General features: G+C 35.3%; 1 protein-coding gene across 1 annotated transcript in view; it reads left to right on the forward strand.

Annotated features, from left to right (window-relative positions):
* Positions 1 to 10,421: 10,421 nt before the first annotated feature.
* Positions 10,422 to 22,307, forward strand: part of LOC150075913 (guanylate kinase) — a 100,991-nt gene continuing 89,105 nt past the window's right edge. The window contains exon 1 of the mRNA XM_090387980.1: positions 10,422 to 10,644. Coding sequence (XP_090244106.1) covers positions 10,560 to 10,644 — 85 coding nt within the window. The 5' untranslated portion in view covers positions 10,422 to 10,559. The remainder of the gene's footprint in view (positions 10,645 to 22,307) is intronic.

Genomic DNA, 22,307 nt, shown 5'->3' on the forward strand with positions numbered 1-22,307 from the left:
AAAATCATATTTTGATGAATAAAACTGCATTTTTTATGTCATTAGGTTCTAATTGTCCTTATTTCTCACATAAATTTAAAATTCATAAATAAATCCTGATTTTAGGCATAAATGGGTTAAATTTGAATGAATGGTAGACATATTATATGTCTAAAGCTGTTCTGTATTTGGCGATTATACAACTAATAAATCCCAGAAGTGTGGCAACCAATAACGAAACTGCACGCACAGCCAGTACACACCATGCATGAAATAAAAGCATAACGATGAAACAAAAGCATAGCGATCTTTGCAGTGAGACAGGTTTTCATTACCTTGTATTTTTGAATTTTTCCAGAAAAATGGCAGACAAAAGAATTGAATAATGAATCAGCCTCAAATTTTTAACAAAACTAAAAAAAAAAAGACCAACTGAACATTATGAGGAAGTTTATGGGGAAGATACTGTCAAGAGCTTGTGTGGTTGAATGGCATAAAAGATTTTCAAATGGAAGAGAGAGAATGTGGAAGATAATGAACAATCAGGCTGTCTGATATCAATGAAAACTGATGAAAATGTGGACATTGATCATCACATAAGCATTAGAATGGTTACATCAGAACTCATAGAAACAGTTAGACAAATTTTAATTGAAAATTTAGGCATGAGAAAAGTGTGTGCCAAGATGTTGCCAAAAATTTGGCAACATCTTCACGTTTGCAAAGATGTTTTGAAAAAAATTGAAGATGATCCAAACTTTCTGAATACTATAATTACCTGCAATGTAAGTTGACTGTTCTAATACGACTGAGAAACTCAGTGTAAGATAACAAAAGTAAACCAAAAAAAATTAAAGACAAGACCAAAAAAAGCAAGAAAATCAAAATTAAAAGCGATGCTTCTTGTTTTCTTCGATATTAAAGGAATTATTATAGCTGAATATATCCCACCAAATCAGACTGTCACTCAAACGTACTACATTGAAGTTCTGATGGAGCTGTGTGAAAAAATTCAAAGAAAAAGATCTGAATTGTGGAAGGTTGGTTGGATGCACCAGGGTGCATCCAACTAACAGGGTGCACGTTGTGTGCACCAGCACACAACGTGCACCCTGTTTGCAATGTCTGACCAAAAAACAAATTCCTCTGTGTGAACATGCTCCCTACTTGAGAGACTTTAGCCCCTTGTGACTTTTCTCTCTTCCCTAAACTGAAAAGTATACTTAAGGGAACCCATTTTCAGTCCATTGAAAACATTCAGAAAAAAACACGACAGAAGTGTTAAAAGGGCTTACAGAAGTGTTTCTATGCTTGGAAGAAATGCATGGAACAGTGTGTACAAGACTTAAGCAATTATTTTGAAGCGAATAACTGGTAAGGTGTGAAAAATTTCACTGTGTTTATTTTATCACAACAACAGTGCTGTTATTTAATAGCCACATACAAATGTTTGAGGTACCATATGTTGTATAGTGTTACCCATTTTATAAATTATAAAATGATACGAAAAGTTATTCAATAATTCAATATGCAAATTCCCCAGGGAATTTCTGGCCAATTTGCATGTTGTATGAGCTAAAAATCTAGAATAACTATTGGGGAAAAAATTGTGCTCTTTACACCTTGTATCAGCTAACTACAATCTCAATGAAAGCCTTTAAGAATTCATCTACTCTCTGATAGATTTCAAACCCTATCTTGTCCATAGGAGTGAAAAAAGGCAAGCTACTATACCGCCATGGAGGGCTTGTATTAAAAAATAAATTCTTGTCTAAAAGTAGCAATTTTTAGCCTGGTGCATTATGTCTGTTTAATATACACTTCTCTCTCTCTATATATATATAAATATATATATATATATATATATATATATATATATATATATATATATATTTTTTTTTTTTTTTTTATATATATATATACAGATGTAAATTTATTTATCTATCTATCTATTAGGGAAATAACATACATTTTTTTATCTCTTTTAGTCTACATCACGTCGACTGTGTTTTGAAATTAAATCATTTGGATTTAAAATCAATGATTCAAATTGTTCAAAATAATGCTGCCATTAAATATTTCCAACAACTGAAGCAAAGAAGTGTATATTTTATATTTCTTGTGACATATTTTTGTGAAGTAGATATATAATAAATTTTTTTTTACTTATAACATAATGTCCAGTTTTTTCAATTTCTTGAATTACCAATCAGCCATCTATTTCTTGTTATAGTTTGAAATAAGAGCAGATAATGTAAAGAGATCTCATGTTATATATGTGATTTTAAATATCTGAAACATAGGTGACTTCCAGTTTACCTGAAAAGTTTCACTCTGACAGTACAACAGAATATGGAGGGAAATTCACTTTAATAACTGAAATATACACAACATAAACTGAGCTATAGATCTGAAGTTTAGACATTTAAAATATCACACCTTTACCCTCATGATATTAATTAAGTTGTATCTTGGTTGGTGGCTTTCTTGGAGTGATGAAATAAGCAATGCTTTGCATATATATTGAACACAACTGGGCCTCTATCAATAAAGATGGCGTGTCACCAAGAAACTGCCATACAGTTAGTAATGCCTGTAAAATAAATGTGATTATCATTGTGTTTAGTCATTTCTTAGTATCTATGCTTTTACCATCATCATCGTCACCACAGTTACTCATGTCAAAACTGAAAACTAAAATTTGTGAAGAGAAACGGAATGTTCACAAACAAGCTACATCTGATGTTGCAGCAGATGTCAAGTGTTACCTAGATTCGGATTACATTGTTAATTCTTAGGCAACCTCAAACTTCAAGTTGTTCCTCCAGAATGATTCAGCCAGATATATATATTGCCCAGAGGTAGTCCATCAACCTATCTGCAGCTGCCAACAAAATTATATCAGGCAAACATAAAGAAGACTTATTACTTCTAGAAGAGCTTGCTACTGACTGATATCATCTTCCATAAAAATATAGTGGTTTCACAATTTGTTATTGTTTGGAGAGAGCCTGGATTCAAATTCTAGAATCTCTCCTTCATTCATGGCTGTAATTAGCCAATCTCAAGTGGATAGAGTAGCCCCTTCTCCTACAAGTTATTCCATGTTTTTTTTTTTTTTTTTTTTTTCCACCCTGAAAATCTGTCCACAAACACACACACACTTATTATTATTATTAGCCATATGGTACAAGGAAGCCTGAGGCTTATGCTGCACCAGCCAAAACAAAATTTCCGAGTTACCCTGAGAGAGAGAGAGAGAGAGTCAGAGAGTCAGAAGTAGAAAGGAATCACCAAGAAAGAGAAGAATGATGATATCCAGCTGAGGACCCTGGGGTAATATGCACAAAAATAATATAGCCTTAGGTAGTGACATACTGTAGAAATATTAAAAGCAGTTACATCAAGCTGTAGCATTTTTATGGTCCACCCTTATCTATGCCTGAGACGACTAACACCCCAGAGGGAAAACAGGCCATAAAATTTACCAGCATCATTGATGGGATTCGAACCTGGGCCTTTTCCACCCAGTATGAGAAGGACGTGACGATGCCACTGTGCTACTGGGACAGACTGAGTTCTGACATTTCAGCATTTGGAAACCAGCATCCTGCAAGGAAACCTACTTGAAGAGTTAAGGTTTTAAGTGGATTTAGCAAAATACATCTTGATGCCATCCATACTTTTTCAACATTAGCTGACATAAATTGTAAAAGAATGGCTGCATATGTGAGAAAAAAATTTTTCAGGCAGAGGGTAGTTTGTTGGAACAAGCTTCCATGCGGCATTGGGGAAGTGGGTAATTTGAATAAATTTATTGAAAGATTAGAGATCGGCAAATGATATGGATAATCTTTTTTTTTATGCAAGTTTATAAAGGCTGATGCTTTATAACTTGCATAATTTTCCAGTTATAATACTAGTACTAATAATTCTAATGCTATTAATATTTTCCTTGTGTGGAAGAGGCCTGGTAGCAGAGTGGTTATAATTCCTGCCCCCCCCTCCCTGCACTTCATGGAAAAAGACTGGATTTGAAAAATAACGCGAGTTTTTTTTAGCATAGCTGAGTTAAGTTGAGCTTGCTCAAGGATTGGGTGATTTTATCACCCAAAAAGTCGAGTTTTTCGGACAGAAATCAGGAAAATCAACGATCGATGTTGTAGCAGGGTATTAGAAGCATTAGCAACTAGGGCCATTTGCTCCAGATAATACTGTCTAAATTGTGTGTGGTCGATTTGATGTTTGCTGGACGAAAAACCATGCTACCCTCACATGAGACTGACTAACTCAGAAGTTGTGGAAAAGCCACAAAAATTCCTCACATCAACGGGACTTGAACGCAGGTCTTTTCCACCCAGTGGGGAGAATGGCGATTCTACCAGGTATGCTACCCATGAAGGTGCAACCTTCGATAATCACCAACGCTATATTCTTGAGAAAAGTGGATCTAGATTAACAGAATCTTTTTTGCTGTTATCACTGAACTTGGTTTTCTAATGTTAGAAAAGTCCTCGATGCAATCTGCTGCCTATATTTCATCTTTATGTGCAGTGAAGGGACTTTCAACACATTTGCTATTCAAGAAGGATAAATAAAAAAGCACTACATATTAGGATTACCCGAGAAAAACCTCATCCATCCATGTGCATTATATTCATAAATTGCGTGTGTTGCTGGTCCATTGCATGTTTTGTTGGATTAAAATCCGAGTTTCCTGGAGAAAAACAATATCGTCTGACAACGACTAACTGATCCACAGAGTGAAAAAAGTCCATAAAATTTCCTGGCTTCATCGAACCAGTGCAACTTTGGCCAAAAGTGTAAGTTGATGGAGTGAGGTGCCCGGAATGGATTAAGAAATATAATCGTCAACATACAATGGAACAATTATTTTTTTCCTTTAATGTGGGAATACGCAAGGCATTAATACCCTCACAGAAGTAAAATATGTTTACGAATGCTACTGCGATACCAACTGGAAAGTGTTGGTACAGAAACCAAAGAATTGACTTAGGAGGATTGGATGCAAGCAATGCACGATTAGTCTCGATTTACGCTTTTCAATACCGGTGGAAAAAAGCGCATTATAGCCAAAGCAGCTTATGCACCAACAAACCCCCACGACAACAACAACTGGTGGAAAAGTACATATGGAGGAAAACACTGTACCAGGAGGTTTTGAAACCATTCTCTTGTGCAGTGGTTCTCAACCTTTTTTGCTTGTGGCCCACTTCTGAGTTTCATTCACCTCTATGGCCCCACCCGTCATATTGTTTAATTATGATAAATGTAACATTTATAATAAATATGTACTTTATCAATTGCATTTTTTATTTATGGCACATATTATTTGTTTATAATATAAGGAATATTAATAATAAAAAGGGGTTTGTTAACTACAATCTTTATTTATAATAGAATTTTTATTCATATAATATTTTGTTTATTCACAATATACAATTATGTTCCTAACAAAAAATATTACAGTATTGTCCCCTAGTTTAGTGAGATCCTTGGGGAGCTCACTAATTTCTGTTTTATATTAGTAATAATTTTATTTTAGAAGTGAACTTTTCGTGGCCCACTTAACAGTTTCCAATTCCCCCAATTTTACGACTTTTACCTGTGACTCCTGAGAAATACTGCATGGCCCCCATTGAGAACCACTGCTCTATACGGGCTGCTAGGGGGGCGGATATAATGTTATGTGGCACACCCTTCTCTCTTGATCCTGCTACAGAGCACTGAACACTAAATATCGTCGCAGATTAGTTACATGTAGGCACGTTGCATATATATCCATCTAGCATGCCAAGTGGGTAAAAAAAAAAGCAATGGTAGTATTTCATTCTCTGTACTCTCTAGTCCAGCGGTTCTGAAACTGCGCCCCAGAGCCCCGCAGCAAGGGCGCCGAGTGACAGTTTAAAATTGTGAGGGAAACAGCTATACTCGACATCTGTGGGACACTGCGCGAACTATTAGCTCGAGGTAGTTTACAATGTTAACATCGTAGTTTCAACATTACTTATTAAAAAGTTGTTTGGACCTAACTACTTAATAAACAGAACTGTTAGGTAATTCTTTTGGCCTAGGGGTGCTGTGAAAAAATTGCTGAGACACTAGGGGTGCCATGAAAAAACTACCGAGAACTAATGGCGCCGTGAACCGAGAAAGTTTGGGAACCTCTGATCTAGTCCAATACACAAAAAGCATGTTCACGAGCTCAATCATCTGCCAATATCACTATAAAAAAAGAATTCGGAGCAGTTATACGAGATTTACGTGAAGTGTCCAGTATTTTTCATGTCACTTTTCTGTTGTAATATAAAGATATATCTGAACTGAGATTCCGATCAGGGGATGTATTAACACAGTGGTGATAATTCAAATTTAATCTACGTGTAATATCTTATGGAAGCGCTCACACTCCCTCGCTGCTAGCAAAACTGTACGATTACTCTTCTCTCCAAATTTATCCCATCTAGTATTTACATTATTACTTGTTTATTCCAAATCTAGACCTTTCATTTGGTGGACATAAAAACATAAACTTCCATTTCTCTAACACTTCGTGGAACCTATCAAAATCGTGAAGGAGGAGCTCAAATTGACTTCTATCTACTCCCCGATTTTCATATCTTTAAATTTAAATATTGTACACTTTATCCCTTTTATCAATATCATTCAAGAAAATCAGAAAAAATAGTAGCTGTTCAACGGTTGAACTGAACGTTGAGTATTTATAGCCTTATAGCCTTGGTCCATGCTGAAGAATGTCAGCTGGTCCATTCTGTTCTTAAGCCATTCTGCAGTTCAAGATCTGGCCAATAATCTCAATGTAGTCCAGCAACCTGCAATTTGGGACCAGGTCAAACTCTTCACTAAAGTTTAAATAAAGAATATACCAAAACTTTTTACTTTCAATTCCTGTGTGAACTTGACATAGCAAGTAGGTCAAGAAAGATTTTACCTTAAGGCCATTGTTATGCATTAAATTATAAAAATGTCCCTAATAAATTCTCGACCACACACTCCATGGTCTCACCTGCCACTGAAGTAAAACTGATTGATATATAGTTACCCATCTTGTCTTTAGCTCTGCCTTGGTAGATTCGAAAAAAAACTTTAACTTTCTCAAGTTTTTTTTCGAATTGGCTCAAGTCTCATTGACTTGGAGATGTGCCATTTCCATCTAATACATATGAGTCCAACAGTGACCTAACGATTAAACTTAATGGTTTGGCACACTCCTTTACAGCCCCTTTCAAGAGGTAGGAGTTAAGCGACTAGCTTACACACTTCTTTCTGTATAACCTGATAAATGCCACCAACTTCTTTTGCTTTCACTTTTAAACTCGACAATTTTATTCATTGGAATTTTTTCTCTTTCAAAGCTTTTTCTGTTATCACAAATCCTTTGAATGCCGAATAATTTGTCGACTGAATTCTGAATAACAAGGAAAGTTTATTCTACTGCAAATATAGATGTGCGTGTAGCACAGTGGTATCCTCACGATCCTCCCCACACTGGGTGGAAAAGGCCCAGGTTCAATCCCATCGATAACACGAGGAACATTAATGGACTTTTTTCACTCCATGACTGAATTAGTCGGTTTCAGGTGTAGACAGCAAGGTTCCTCTCCCAGAAACGACGGATTTTCATCCAGAAAAATCTACCAGAGAACACGCGCAATTAACATACATAAGGCACACACACACACAGTCTTATGTATATTAGTTTAAATATTCAGGTGGCTTAATAACCCCAACGGCTCACAGCTGGTGAGTATGGGCTTGGCACACCCAGGATCCTGAGCTAGATATCATCATTCTTCTCTTTCCTGGTGATTCCCTTCTCTCTCTCTCTCTCTCTCTCTCTCTCTCTCTCTCTCTCTCTCTCTCTCTCTCTCTCTCTCTCTCTCTCTCTCAGGGTAACTCGGGAATTTTTTTTTTTCTGGCTGGTGCAGCATAAGCCTCAGGCTTCCTTGCACCATATAGCTAATAATAATATAATAGTTTTGTTTCCTATAAACATTGTACTTACCATATTTGCCCTCGTGGGTAGTACAGTTAGTAGGATCGCCGTCCTCTCCACACCAGGTGGAAAAGACCTGAGTTCGAATCTTGTTGACGGCAGGAGGATCTTTTATGATCTTTTTCATAACGCAGCTGAGTTAGTCGGTCTCAGGCGAGGCCAGCATGGTTCTTCATCCAGAAAACAGAAAATCGACCTCAAAACACATGCAATTTACAGACAATATACATGGAGCAACATGGCTTTAGTCGGTGATGCTCCTAAAAATCCAGCAACAACAACAACAACTTAACCATATTCATATTCTCCACCAGTTTATCATAATGGTGCCATTTTTCTAATACTCCCAATATGCTAACATTTACTTATTTATCTAGCATCGTCCTCGTGAGTAGCACAATTGATATAATCACCGTCCTTCTTATACCGGGTGGAAAAGACATGAGTTCGAATCCCGTCACTGACGCGAACATTAACGGGGTTTATTCACAACTGGCTGAATCAGTTGGTCTCAGGAGAGGGTAGCATGGTTTTTAACCCCGAAAACTCGGGTTTTCCGTCCAGCAAATCGATTATAGAACACACATAAATTACAGACATCTTATATATGTCACAATATTGTCTAAGTTTCTGATGCGCCTAAGGCAACCAACCTAGCTTACCATGTGTAATTACTTGTTACAATTTTCCCCGGGAATTATTTTGAATGTCACAACATTCAGAATAAGAAATTTAATAACATTTTGTACTAGTGATTTTACTGGTATATACTGCAAGGTCAAATACATATGCCCTTACAAAAAAAGAACGCTGCTTATTATGTGTGCTAGTATATTGGCTGTTGCAAATGTGATGGATGGAAGTGAAAATTTTTCTTATCTTAGGAAGAAATGATCCAGGGTCCGAATTGTCTCCTAAGATTCTAGCATGTTATGCTTTTGCATTGTTTTATTATTATTATTATTATTATTATTATTATTATTATTATTATTAATAGCCATATGGTGCAAGGAAGCCTGAGGCTTATGCTGCACCAGGAAAAAAAAAAAAAAAAAAAAATTCCTGAGTTACCCTGAGAGAGAGAGAGTCAAAAGTAGAAGGGATTCACCAAGAAAGAGAAGAATGATGATATCCAGCTCGGGACCCTGGGTGTGCCAAGTCCATACTCACCAGATGTGAACCCCCGGGGATTTTAAACAGGATAATTTATCTGTGCTGTTATCACCGATAATTCCAAAAGAAACCACGAAGAGATCTTGGTATATTTCAGCATGAAAAGATGGGGAGGGGGAAGAAGAAGAAGAAGAAAGGAAACTTTCTGTTTTATTTATTCTACGGTTTCTCATGCTGTTTTAACTAAAGTAAAGTTTTGATTTTTGTCATGTGAGCTATTGCATCAGTATTGTACAATTAGTACAATATGAAAATAAAAATAAACAGTTTTCGTTAATTTAATTAAAGAAATAATAACAAAAATATTTCTTAGGCTAACCTATTCATTTCTCACGCTTTTTTTAAACTCGTAAACGGACCACCGGTTACTAATTATTTTATATAATTAGTCGTTTAAATAATTTGTATAGGTTTATCATTTGTTACTATAATACAAACGTATATTAGCAACCACGTATTACAATAAATTTTTCACAGATATGGCGTAACACAGAAAGGTATTTATTTTACCATTTTTTTTTAAAATTATGTTTGATTTGGGAAATCAATTTGAATCGACATTTATTTATGCTAGTAATGATTATTGAGTCAAATATTTGTAGCCAACAATGTGATTATTACAATAAATGTTTTGTAGATTTAATTTTATTGGTTTATCAATATGCCATGTTTAGTGATCACTTTTGTGATACCCATAAGGAGAGGCTAAAATAAAATCAGCTGAAAGTAGTGAACTGTAATTTGGTTGCTCCTTCTGCGATAGCTGCTGCTCCTATCATATGTGACGTCACTCTGTCCGAACTTAAGTAGAAGGACGATTTTTTTTTTTTCACAAGCAAAATGCAGCGATTTCGTCATTCGTTCGATTATTATCTCAACTTGCATTTATGATTATGATTTGTGTGAGCTGGATGTACTAACTGCTAGGTGTCACTAAATTTGTTAAATAGCATTTATACTACAATTTCGATTTTTACAATTCATGTTTCTAGTAGATCGAAAACTATGTTTCTTTTTATTTCGTTTTACAAGCCAATGTTTTCTTTTAGAAAACTATATTTTTATGGGATAACTGGTAAGTAAAATTTGTTAAGCAAAAATAAAACTAAAGATGTGTATGTTTCTGCAAATATTCGAAGCGACATTTAAAATTAAAATTTTGGATTATCCGAAGGAATGTCAAATTTTTATTTGGTTCAAAGAGGGAGCAACAGAACGGGTGTTACGTGGCCCTAAGTGTGACATTTCTGTGTGATTCGTTTGGCATGACAATTTGTTTGTGTGAAGTCTGGTTTCAAGGCTGTTTGGGTTACGTAGAGCACCCCGTGTATGTACCCGCTTAGGCTTAGTGAATTTTAAAAAGCGCAAAATGTCTAGAGTTGTCTTTGGATTTGAACAGAAAAATGGAGGAATCGATATTATAAATTCAATCGGTATTCACCCAGTCCTGAATGGTAAGATTATTATTTTCTGTATTTTTTAAAAAGGTTACGTATGGAATAAAGGATTTTCATGTAGCTCCATGAAACGCATGTATTTCTTGCTATTTATAAGTCCTATCCAGTGAATGTCCACGTTTACTTATTTGCCATCAGTTATGGCCTTTGTGTAGCTTGGCCAGTTACTATATAGCGTTTAAAAGTTGCTGTCTTAGAGAATGGAATAGAAATATCATGAAATAAAATCTGTATTGAAAAAAGTTTTCATGAAAAGGTCGGTGTTCATTTTAAAATAACTATTTATGTAAATATGAAAAACCTTATCAAACTTCCATTTTCGTAAAAAAAAATACTTTTTTGTATATTTTTATACAGTCAATTTGTAGTCGACGACAAACGATTTAATGTATTTTATCGTACAATACTGTAGTATCATTCAATCAATATGTATGTCTAGTTTTTAAGTTGGTGGGGGGGGTATAATCTGCCAGTCTAAAACCATTCCCCAATGTGATAAGAGGCAGTAGGTTTCCAATTTTGGAGATACACAATAGAAGGCAAAATAAATGAGAAGATAACCATAAAAGCATTGATATACTGATGTCAAAAGTTGAGTTAAAAGATAAAATTCGGAGATAAAGGTGAGCATCCTTGTATAGTTCTTATTTTATTAGTTCAGAGGATTTTACAATGATACATGAGTCTATATTGTCCAGAAATTCTCTTTTCAATACCAGCTGCAGAATAATATGAAAATTATAGTTTAATTAGTTCAACAATTAAATAATAGACAAGTATATCCATATGTTATTATAGTGGTTCAAGTTGGGTTCCCATAGTTTTCAGTGTTCATTAAGTATACTAATGAAATCATCAAGTTTACTAATATGCTTGGTGATTGCAAAACAGAGGAAAAGGGTAGTTAATGACAGTAATAAGGGCATGCTACTACAAGACCTACATAAATTAGGCACATGGACTGAAAAGTGGCAGCTGAGTGATAAGCTACCACATTTGGGGTAGCAGTAAATGCAGAATGACGCTAATTGGGTATTACAGTAAAGGTAATGGAGAATGAACAACTGACATGGGCATAATGTACAGCTTGATGCTAGAATATTTGAGCAGTTGAGACAGGCTACTAAGACAGCAGCAGCTTGAGTACTGGAAGCCTCATTTTAGGCAGAATGTAGACCTGTCGGAATGGGTTCAAAGAAGAGCAGTAAGATTAGTCACGGTCACAGAAAGGCATTTTTACCAGGAAAAAATTGGATTCTGTGAATTGCAATGTCTGGAAACTAGGGGCATTTGTGAGTAGACTTGTTTGAAATGTTTAAAGCTTTAAATAGGTTGAGTAAACTAAATGTCAAAGGCTTGCTTACTCTTTCTTGGACAACACATAAGGAGACAAATTTAAATTGTAAAGTATTAGTTGCAGGATAGATGCGAAAGAATTTGCTTTCAATCAGAACAGTAACTGATTATTAGAACAAGCTTTAATGTGTTGTTGTGGAAGTGGGTAGTTTGCATAAATTTAAAGGACTGGGCAAGTTATTAGAAAGGACGGGTAAATGAAGTGGGTAGTTTTTTTTATTTTTTTAAATACCGCATCAGCTATCTGTATAAGCTCACTTCCTTGCCTCATTTTGCCATTACTAATACTAATGAAAGTTTTCTTGGTAGAACTATGATTACTTTATTTATAGTATAGTATTAGATGTGATCTTTATGTTTAGATTCACTGGCTGATTTGCATAATGTGCAGGCTAAATTACCTGCATAAATTAGGCACATGGACTGAAAACTTCCAAATGTGGAAGTTTTAAGTCCATGAAAACTCAACTCTCTCTCTCTCTCTGTGCTTGCGTGCTGAGCTATAGCTGCTACTGAAGAGGCCTTAAGAATTCAAGTCTGACAAGATTTTAACTCTGACCGCTTCAAGTGATTGATGAATACACCATAGTCTTCTGAAAGACTGATATAAAAGCATTGGTGTGTGGGTTACCATTCCATTAAGCTAGATCTTGTTGGTTACAAAATTCTTATCTTTTATTATGTGACAGCCCATCAGCCAATAAGATCTGTTGTAATGGAGTAATGCTGATGATTAAATGTTGCCATAATGGTAAGCAGTTCATTGTTAGATTTGTAACAATACATAAAAAAAATAATAATAAATAAATACTCTACGAGGAGGGTTCCAAGTTGGATGAATAATGAAGTTGCCACATTACTTGAGCAGAAAAAGGTGGCATGGAAAGGTTACAGAGCAATAAAAAGTACTGAAGCCTATAACAGCTACAAGATGATCTAATAGAGCCACAGAAAAGGTCTGACATATTGAGTTTATCTGCCGTTGCAGATGAACTCAACAGTTATTTTGCATCGATATTTACAAATGAAAAACCTTTTGTGGCAATGGGAAATTGTGGGAGCAAAGTTGAAAAATATGTAATTAATGATATTGAAATTTTGCAAGATTATTTAACAAAAAAACTTTCGAGCCTACAGGCTAGTAAGGTTCCTGGGGTTGATGGCATATACCCTATAATCTTAAGGGAGGTGGCAAGTGAGTGCATTGAACCATTGAGGCTAATTATGCAAGCATCACTAGACTCTGGGGGAGATTCCCTTGGATTGGAAAAGTGGGAAATTATTGACTTGTCAGTCTGACTTCAGTGGTAAGGAAAAATCATGGAGGCAATGATCAAGGGTGGAATTCAGGATCATTTGGATCGAATTGAAATTCTCAAGAATACTCAGCATGGTTTTGTAAAGGGAAAATCATGTTTAATAAATCTGGTTCGCTATTTTGAAAGGGTCACTCACGAGCTGGATTTAGGGAATAATTTCGATATTGTTTATTTAGATTTCAGCAAAGCTTTTGACTCAGTCCCACATGAGCGGTTGCTTTATAAGCTGGAACAGGTTGGAATCACTGGGAAAATCCTTAGATGGATAGCAGGATGGCAGGAGGCAGAGGGTTGTGATAAATGGCTATTCCTCAGATTGGGTTGATGTAAGAAGTGGGGTTCCCCAAGGATCAGTATTAGGACCACTGTTATTTTTAATTTTCATAAACGACATCGATGAAGGGATAGAGGGTGTGATGTCTAAATTTGCAGATGATGTTAAAATTGGTAGAGTAGTTAATGATCACTGTCAAGCTGAGCTTCTTCAGAGAGACCTAGATAGACTTCAGGAATGGTCAGAAAAATGGCAACTATGCTTTAATCCAACAAGGTATAAGGTATTACACCTGGGAAACAGTAATCCCAAAATAACTTATTCACTTGGTGGAGTTCAACTAAACCCAGTACTGGAGGAAAGGGACTTGGGTGTTACGATACAGTCAGACATGAAATTCTCTGAGCATTGTAAACAGGTTGCAAGGAAGGCCCATGGTGTCCTATCGATGATCTATCGAACTTTTGCAGGTAGAGATAGGGACGTGATAATCCCATTATATAAGGCTTTTGTTAGACCACACTTGGAATACTGTGTTCAAGTATGGGACCGCACTTAAAGAAAGACATCGAGCTTCTTGAAAGGGTGCAAAGACGGGTAACTCCCCTGGTGAGATCGGAAAAATGGCATCCTTATGAAGAAAGACTTCGAATATGTGGATTGCAGAGTTTGAAACTAGACACCTTAGAGGAGATTTGATTGAGGTGTTTAAGGCTCTGAGAGGCATCAGTAAAATGAATGAGGACAAAATTTTCAAGATTATAAATGATGCTAGAACTAGGGGACATAAATTCAAATTACGGGGGGAAATGTTTAGTTGTACTGCAGGAAGTTTTATTTTAGCCAGCGAGTTATAAATTACTGGAAAAAGTTGCCTACATGGGTGGTAGAGGCTGACAGTTTGGGGAAATTCAAAGGTCATCTGGATAGTACCTTTTGGTGAGGGAAGCGCATAGGATGATAGGTTTAATTTCCTTTTCTTTTATTAATTATTATTATTATTTATTTTTTTTTATATCATTGTTTTATTCGGGTTTCGGATTTTTTTGTTTTTTTTTTTTTTGGCTGGTGCAGCATAATCCATAGGCTTTCTTCCACCGTGCGGCCATTACTAATACTAATACATCAGTTAAGGCCAGAATTTCAAAATGTTTTTCTAATGTAAAGGTAGGGAAAAAAGTACTATTTTAAGAATTTCTGGTGCCATGGTGACCTAGCACCCAGGATTTGTGCCCCAAGTCTTATTATTAAAATGCAAGGTTTATGTAGCAACTGCTTTAAAAATTAATTAACAATAATATAAAAATGAGAATTAAAATTTCTTCACCAAAATTTTATATTTTTTATCTGCTGCTTTCAAATTGTCTAATCCTTCTTTACAGCTACATTTGCACTGTCTCTACAAAGGCTAAGTGGTAACTTGTTTCATTAGTTAACTACTTCGACTAAAGACTAATTTAAATGTGTGTTGTTGTTGTCTTGTTGCATCACCTTAAAAAAAAAAAAAGAAAAGCTTCTGGCATTAAATTGAACTAATTTTTTAATTGTCTCCAACACTTAAATCAGTTACTATGCCATTTATCCAGTTTACAAACTTTGAAGCTTACGGAAGTGGAGATTTCCTGTGTGAGTATCTCTTTGCCCGAAATGAGACCTCCAGACCTGTGTACAGTATTCAAGACTGGGTCTAACCATTTATTTGTATAGTGAAGTAATAATTGTGTTTATATATTTTATTTATAATTATGTCTTAAGTTCTGCAAGTTGCAGCATCTGGTGACTAGGCACCTGCAAGTTGATCTGATTGAGGTGTATAAGGCCTTGAATGGTTTGAGCAGCCTCAATGCTGATGGGATTCTTCTGTGTGCTCAGATTATGAACCTGAGGGGCCACAGATTCACATTGAGGAAAGACAGTTGCAGAATAGATGTGCAGAAGTTTGCCTTTAGCCAGTGGGTAGTTGATTGCTGGAACAGACTTCTGTCAGTTGTTTTGCAAGTTGATAGCTTAAATAAATTTAAGGCTGAACTAGCAAACATTTGGAGTGGCCAGGTGGGTGAAATGGGAAGGGTTTTTTTTTTTTTTTTTTTTTGATTGATGCTGTATAAGCTTGCTTTCTTGCATCATATGCCTCTGTTAATGCTAATATACTGGTAGAATTCTTGTATATCATTAACGATAATCCGTGCTCTTTGTCCTTGCAGCCACACTGTTGTTGAAGAACTTCATGTTAGATTTTGTTTTGCAATTCAAAAGGTCCTTTTAATGAAGTGTTCTATCCTCTTCCCCCTCTCCACCACACACACACACACACACACACACACACACACACTAGTTGCTAAATTTAATGTGGGGTAACTCTAACTCAGTTGCAGAACCTTGCATATACTGGCATTAAAGCTTAATGTGGCTAGAAATATATAAAAACATATAACATAAACAGGTTCCTCCATATAATATAATTGAAGAGGCTACCATAGCGATATTCATGCTATACTTTGACATCCTTGTGAAATTCACCAGTATGCTTGTTTTCAAGAGACAAATCTTAAACCCAGGAAACAGTGTCTGTAAAAAAATATACAAATGTATACAATACAAAAGTGCACACCAGAAAGATGCAATTGATACAAATGCAGCATATAGTATCAGGCAAATCCACAGGTGTACTGGAAATAAATATTGCTACAACCAACAAAACGTTAAAATAAAACTATTAAAAAAATAATGTGAAAATAAAAATATGTTGCAAAGAGTTAAAATACTGTATACTCCATAGCCGCATGGTCAGGAGCCGGAGTGCAGTAGCACACGCTCTTTGAGTAGACCGGGGTTCAAGCCCCTGACTGCTGAATACGGTCAATCTGCCAACCAGCGCTGGACCAGCGTTGCAGATTATGGTCCATTTCCCTCAGCATGAATTGTTGAGGAGGCTTCCATCCTGCAGTGGGTTGATAATGGCTGCACTTTACCTTTTTTTTTATACAAACAAATACCAAAAGTAAATATACTAAAAGTGATAAAAATATAAAGGCTGAGTATTAAAACAAATATATATAGGTCTCCAAGTAGCATTTAGAGTGATATGTCCATCTATCAACTTAGACAGAAAGTATGATACACATCATTAAACCTTGCAGAGGTGTAAATACATGCATGCGCTAAACCAAACTAGTGCTGATTGTGGACAGTGAAAAAGGAAGGGAGAGAGGGTGAGAGGTAATTCAAAATCAAAGGAAGATAAAAAAACAAACATTTGCTGACAGGTGCTGCAGAAGTAGGATGATGCATGTTTACCATGTTATTAGCTCACCATTTTTCATCTTGGAGCAAAATGACAGCTTCTATTTGTGGGTTCCACAATTGTGATTAATGCTGGAACCTGCCACAGCTATATGGAGTGCTTCTAACCAGAAACGACGATGAGCACCATGTGCACAGCCCAAAATTTCAACGTTATAACGTGGACTGCATTTCATGTGCTGCTCACATCAGTAATGTTTTGCAGTAGCAGAGTGGGCAAAATTGGCCTGATGAATAGCCCTCTCATGCTCTGAAATACAATCACAAAAGTCTCTGCTTGGACTTACCAATGTAATAAACCCCACAATCTGGGCTTGTAATCCAATAAACTGAATTTGCTCATTGCACCAAGGGAATGATTGATTTAACTCCAGAAACCACTGAATGGATGAAACTTCCTGCTAGGGAACTGAACACAAACAATATGGTAGTGACGTAACACCCTAGCAACATGTGTAGATACACCTGGATATTGGGAATATAAGCAGTGATAATAAACTGTGTTGTGATCAGAATGGGAAACAGACCTATAATTATGTAGTTGAAATCTATCCAAAACATTCATGAGGGGGGTATCCACAATTTGGAAATCTTAGTATCTCTGTCAGTGGCACAATGAGACCATGCCCAACTAAATAATGTTCTTGCTGTACTATGTAGGTGTCCTGAGGCATGTGCTACTTATAATTAGTGAATTGCCCATGGCACATTGGTCAAATTTTGTACACCGAAGTCACCAACCAGGAACCCACACATCAAACCAAGACATCTAAAATCCAAAGAGTACGATCTATCTAGCTCCACAGTGAAGGAAATGTAAGAAGACAAGGAATTGAGATATTAGAGAAACACTACCACTGACCCACAAGTAATGACTATGAACACATGTATATATATCTTTGTCAGAGCTTAATTAGAACCAGCAGATTCAAAAATGTCTTACTCCGAAAGCTTCCATGGTAATAGTAGCTATAGGAACACTAACTGGGGCACTCATGGCCATACCTTCAATCTGCCTATATAAAGAGTGATCAAACAACTGGACAAACATATATAAGGCATCCCAAATCTCATTTATGAAGAAAGGTTCTATCCTTCAATGTGGGATCCCTATCTTGTTGGACAAGAGGGGGCTATTCGTCAGGCAAATTTTGCATGCTCTGCTATTTCATAACATTATTGATGTGAGCAGCACGTGAATTGTAACCCACATTATAATGTTGAAATTTTGGACTGCTGCCATTTGGGAATCTAAAATCACTGATGGTGCTGATATTCAAGTCTTGTATTTGTCGAATTTTGTCTGAGTGCAGTCATTCTTTGTGGAGCTGAGATGTAGGGCTTTCAGCAGAACCTGCTGATAAGAAATCCTGGGCTGTGTGAACTCTTTGATCCAAAGTTGCACTCAAACATTTCTGTTTGGGGAGAAATTAAAATTATGATACTTACAGAAAACTTTTTTGAGAGAAAAAAAAAAACAACAAAATAAAAATGATCTAAATATTATACAAATCTTTTCTAAAGTAACATTTTCAATCTTCAAGGAATAAACTAATCAAAACATACAATGACAGATCTAGGTTCTTGTGGACCCAGGGCTGGCATTCTTAGTGGGGCCCTCTTAGATATTAGTATAATGTGCATGGCACAATCAGTTAAATCTATGTGGTCACTTCCTGAATAATATAATCGGTCAGTTAAGAGGAGCAATTAAATCCTCTCTCACTAATATTCCATTTGTTATTATTAGTAAAGTTAGAAATACAGTGTCGATACATAATATTTTAGAACATTGTTCATACGTTGTTAGACTGAAAGGTGGGAGCTTGGTTCTACCAGGGTCGTGTCAGAGCAAATGCAGTATCCACTACCACTAACATTCTAATCGTGGAAATTTTGGATTTGTAGAGGATTTTGGTTGAAAAACTGCTTCAAGGTTGTAGTAACTTAATCATTTAAAAATCTGAGCATCAAGAGTGTCAATATGTACTGTAAATAATAAATAAAAAAATTTTACAAATTAATAATAATACCCTAAAACAAAAAAAAAAAATTACAAATATTTGGGGCCCTTGGACTTGACGCGATCAAGGGCTCAAGCCCTATTAGTCATACCTGGATTCTCCTATGAAAACATATCTGTATATTGCCACCCTGTTGTCCTTAATCATGTTGCTGCACCTGCAACAATAAACAAAATAATCTTTTATTATATCTATTCAGTAAATTACACAACCTGCATTTTAAAAAAAAAATTCACTGGTATTTTCTCAGAAAAGGGTGTTTCTGAGTAATTTTTTAATGCTGATTTCAAAAATCACAAAAGAAATTTTGATTTTTTACAAATTTTTATTAACTTTGGCAGAATTTGTGCTCTGAAATTATTATAAAATGCTACTTTTACCAAACTTTTATATTTAAATACATGTTGAAAACACTATTAAAAAGGGCAGTGTCATAAAAAAAAAAAAAAGTCCACTAAACACTCGCCTCTCATTTTAAAAACTGATCTACGATGGGTCAAATTTTTGTTTCTTTGATTTTCTTGCAGATCCTTCTACTTTACAGTCCCTCTTCAGCAGTAGTCAGCCATCACATACCTCCCCTGGTACCTCATCTCCATGTCTTTAATGTCTTGGTGAAACCTCTTACCCTGTTCACTAACACTTCTTAAATTTTCTGGGAAGTAGTTATGTGGGAGTTTAAAAAAATGTACCTTGACACTAGTGTTACAGCCCAGTTTCTTGAAGTTTTCCAACATATTTATTTTAGTCTGGATTCTTGTTGATCCCTAAGAAGTTATCAACAACAGACATGAAGCTAATCCATGCCTGTTTTTTTTCTTTTATTCATAGTTCCCTCAATCTCAATCCCTCATCAGTTTGCAAATTTGAGATTTAACAAAAATACCTTGTGTTAGCTTCTCATGGACAATTGATGGGAATTTAGTACAAAGGTTGTTGAAGCAGGGACCTTCCTGAGGTAAAACTTTCACAAACTGTTTCATTTTGGGGTGTATCCAAAACTGTCCTCCTTCCAGTGGTTCATGGAAGTGTACATGAAAGCCAAAAAACCTGTTGTTAAAATTACTTTTTCAGTACTATCGGTGTAGAGACCTTATTACTCGAACAAAGTCTGAGATACGAATGAACTCCATTGCCACTATTTTTTAGGGTGGTTTCGCTTGTGATGCAGGTGGCTTTCTTATTGCCTTTGTGGATAATACGGCTTAATTTGCTCATTGGCTGTGGACACACAGAAAGCAGTTTGACGAGTGCGACTTCTTAGTATGTATTAATACTTCTCAGTACTACTCAATTGTTGAACCGTAATCCCTCTAGCTCTTAATTTGTGCTTTCTGAAATTGCCTAAAGGCCAGAGGTGCAAATATGCTGTGACAGTAAATAGCAAGTCTGTTGCAAGCACGCTTTATTCTGCTTTGTAATTCGGTGCTTTCACATCAACTTGGATGTGTTTTTCATTCTTTCGCTACTTTTTATATTATCGTTGTTGTTAAGAAGAAAAAAAAATTATACATTTTTATTATATTTTACCATGGACAATTGGGTGATCAGAACAAAACGGTCGAGGAGTGACAAAAATAATGTTGCTACAAATACACCAGAAGCTGAAAGGGTAAGAAATGTATCATGTGAAAATTTGGACACTAACATTATTTCAAGTGTAGTGCAACAACCAATATTCCTAATCAAAAATAATGAAAAAGAGTAGAAAATATCAAGAAGAATTTATGCAGTATGGCTTTACTTACGGTGTTATTGATTATGAGCAACGTCCTGGGTGCGTAATATGTTACGAAAAACTGGCTAACAAAAGCATGAAGCCTATTAAATTAAAAAGACACTTATTTTAATTAAAAAAAACTAAATCCTTGTTCAAAAGACACGCTGACGGTGCCTTACACAGTCTGAAATCTTTCATGAAGAAACACTGTTTTCATGTTTCATGAAGAAATTCCTCTATCTAGAGACAGTTATAGTAAACAACATAAAATCCAATTTATTAAATCAATTGAGAGAAAGTCCAATTTTTGCAATACAGTTAGATGAATTTACAGATATTCGAAACCTTGCTCAACTTATTGTATATGTGAGATATTGCTATGAGGGAGATATTTTTGAGAATTTTCTATTTTGCAAAGCTTTGGAAGGAAGAATGACAGGTGAGAAGATTTTTGATGTTATAAATATTTTCTTTCAAACAAATATTGCCTAAAGTGGAACAGCTGCTTTGCAATTTGTACTGATGGTGCGGCTGCATTAACAGGATAAAATAAAGGTTTAAAAGGCAAACTAAAGGAAATTGCTCCAAATATAGTTTTAAATCATTGCATTATACAGTACATAGGGAAGCATTAGTAGCAAAGGAAATGCAAACTGATTTGCACGAAGTTTTGAAAGATGCTATAAGTGTGATGAACTTTATTAAAAAGTAGAAGCTAAAACAGCAGACTTTTCATGATGCTTTGTAATGAAATGGGATGAAATGCTTTTATATATGAAATTGGGTTGGTTATCCAGTGGTAAAGTGTTGCAACGTCTTTTTGACCTCAAACATGAAGTTTTATTGTTTTTATCGGATAAAAATCAGAATCTTTCTCAATTGTTTACAAATCAAAAATGGCTTGGAAAACTTAGTTCCCTTGCTGATATATTTGAAAAACTTAATGATTTAAATTTAAGTCCTCAAGGACAGGGAACAAATATATTAATACTCTGTGATAAAATAGAAACTTTCAAAGGGAAGCTTAATCTTTGGGAAACAAAATTTGAGCGTAATAATACTGAAATGTTCCCATGCTTTTCTGATTTTGTTATTATATTGACATTTTACAATTTAGGGATATCATTGCCACCCACCCCACCTAACAATGTTAATTAAGAATTTTTCCAAATGATTTAATGTATCTCCAGAAAAAAAGTTGTATTGGATTTGTAATCCCTTTGCTTTTGATAGTTCTTATTGTCCCAAAATTATTTATTTGCTGAATTACCATTCAGCAAAAGGAAGATCTTATCATCTGATGAAGCATTACGTGCTCTTTTCAAGACTACTTGGGAAATTTTTTGGCATTCTCTTCGAGACAAGGATCCAGAATTATCGAAATTGGTGATACAAACTTTGCTACCTTTCGGGTCTACATATTTATGTGAGGTTGGTTTCTCAAAATTAACAGCTATAAAAACAAAACAGCATTCCAGGCTCGTCCTTCTCATTAATTGTTTTGTTTTGTGATTGTTCATTTTTTATTGTTTTGTAATCTTAATTGAAGAATAAGAATTAGATTTATTTTTGCTGTATATTGAATACAGCAAAAATATTAAAATAATTAAAATATTAAACAATAATGTATAAATTAAAAAGGAAACAATTTTTTTATTCCTTTC

The sequence above is a fragment of the Mastigoproctus giganteus genome, chromosome 13 (assembly GCF_048544385.1).
Source record: "Mastigoproctus giganteus isolate SK-2022 chromosome 13, ASM4854438v1, whole genome shotgun sequence".
In the NCBI taxonomy this organism is placed as follows: Eukaryota; Metazoa; Arthropoda; class Arachnida; order Uropygi; family Thelyphonidae; genus Mastigoproctus; species Mastigoproctus giganteus.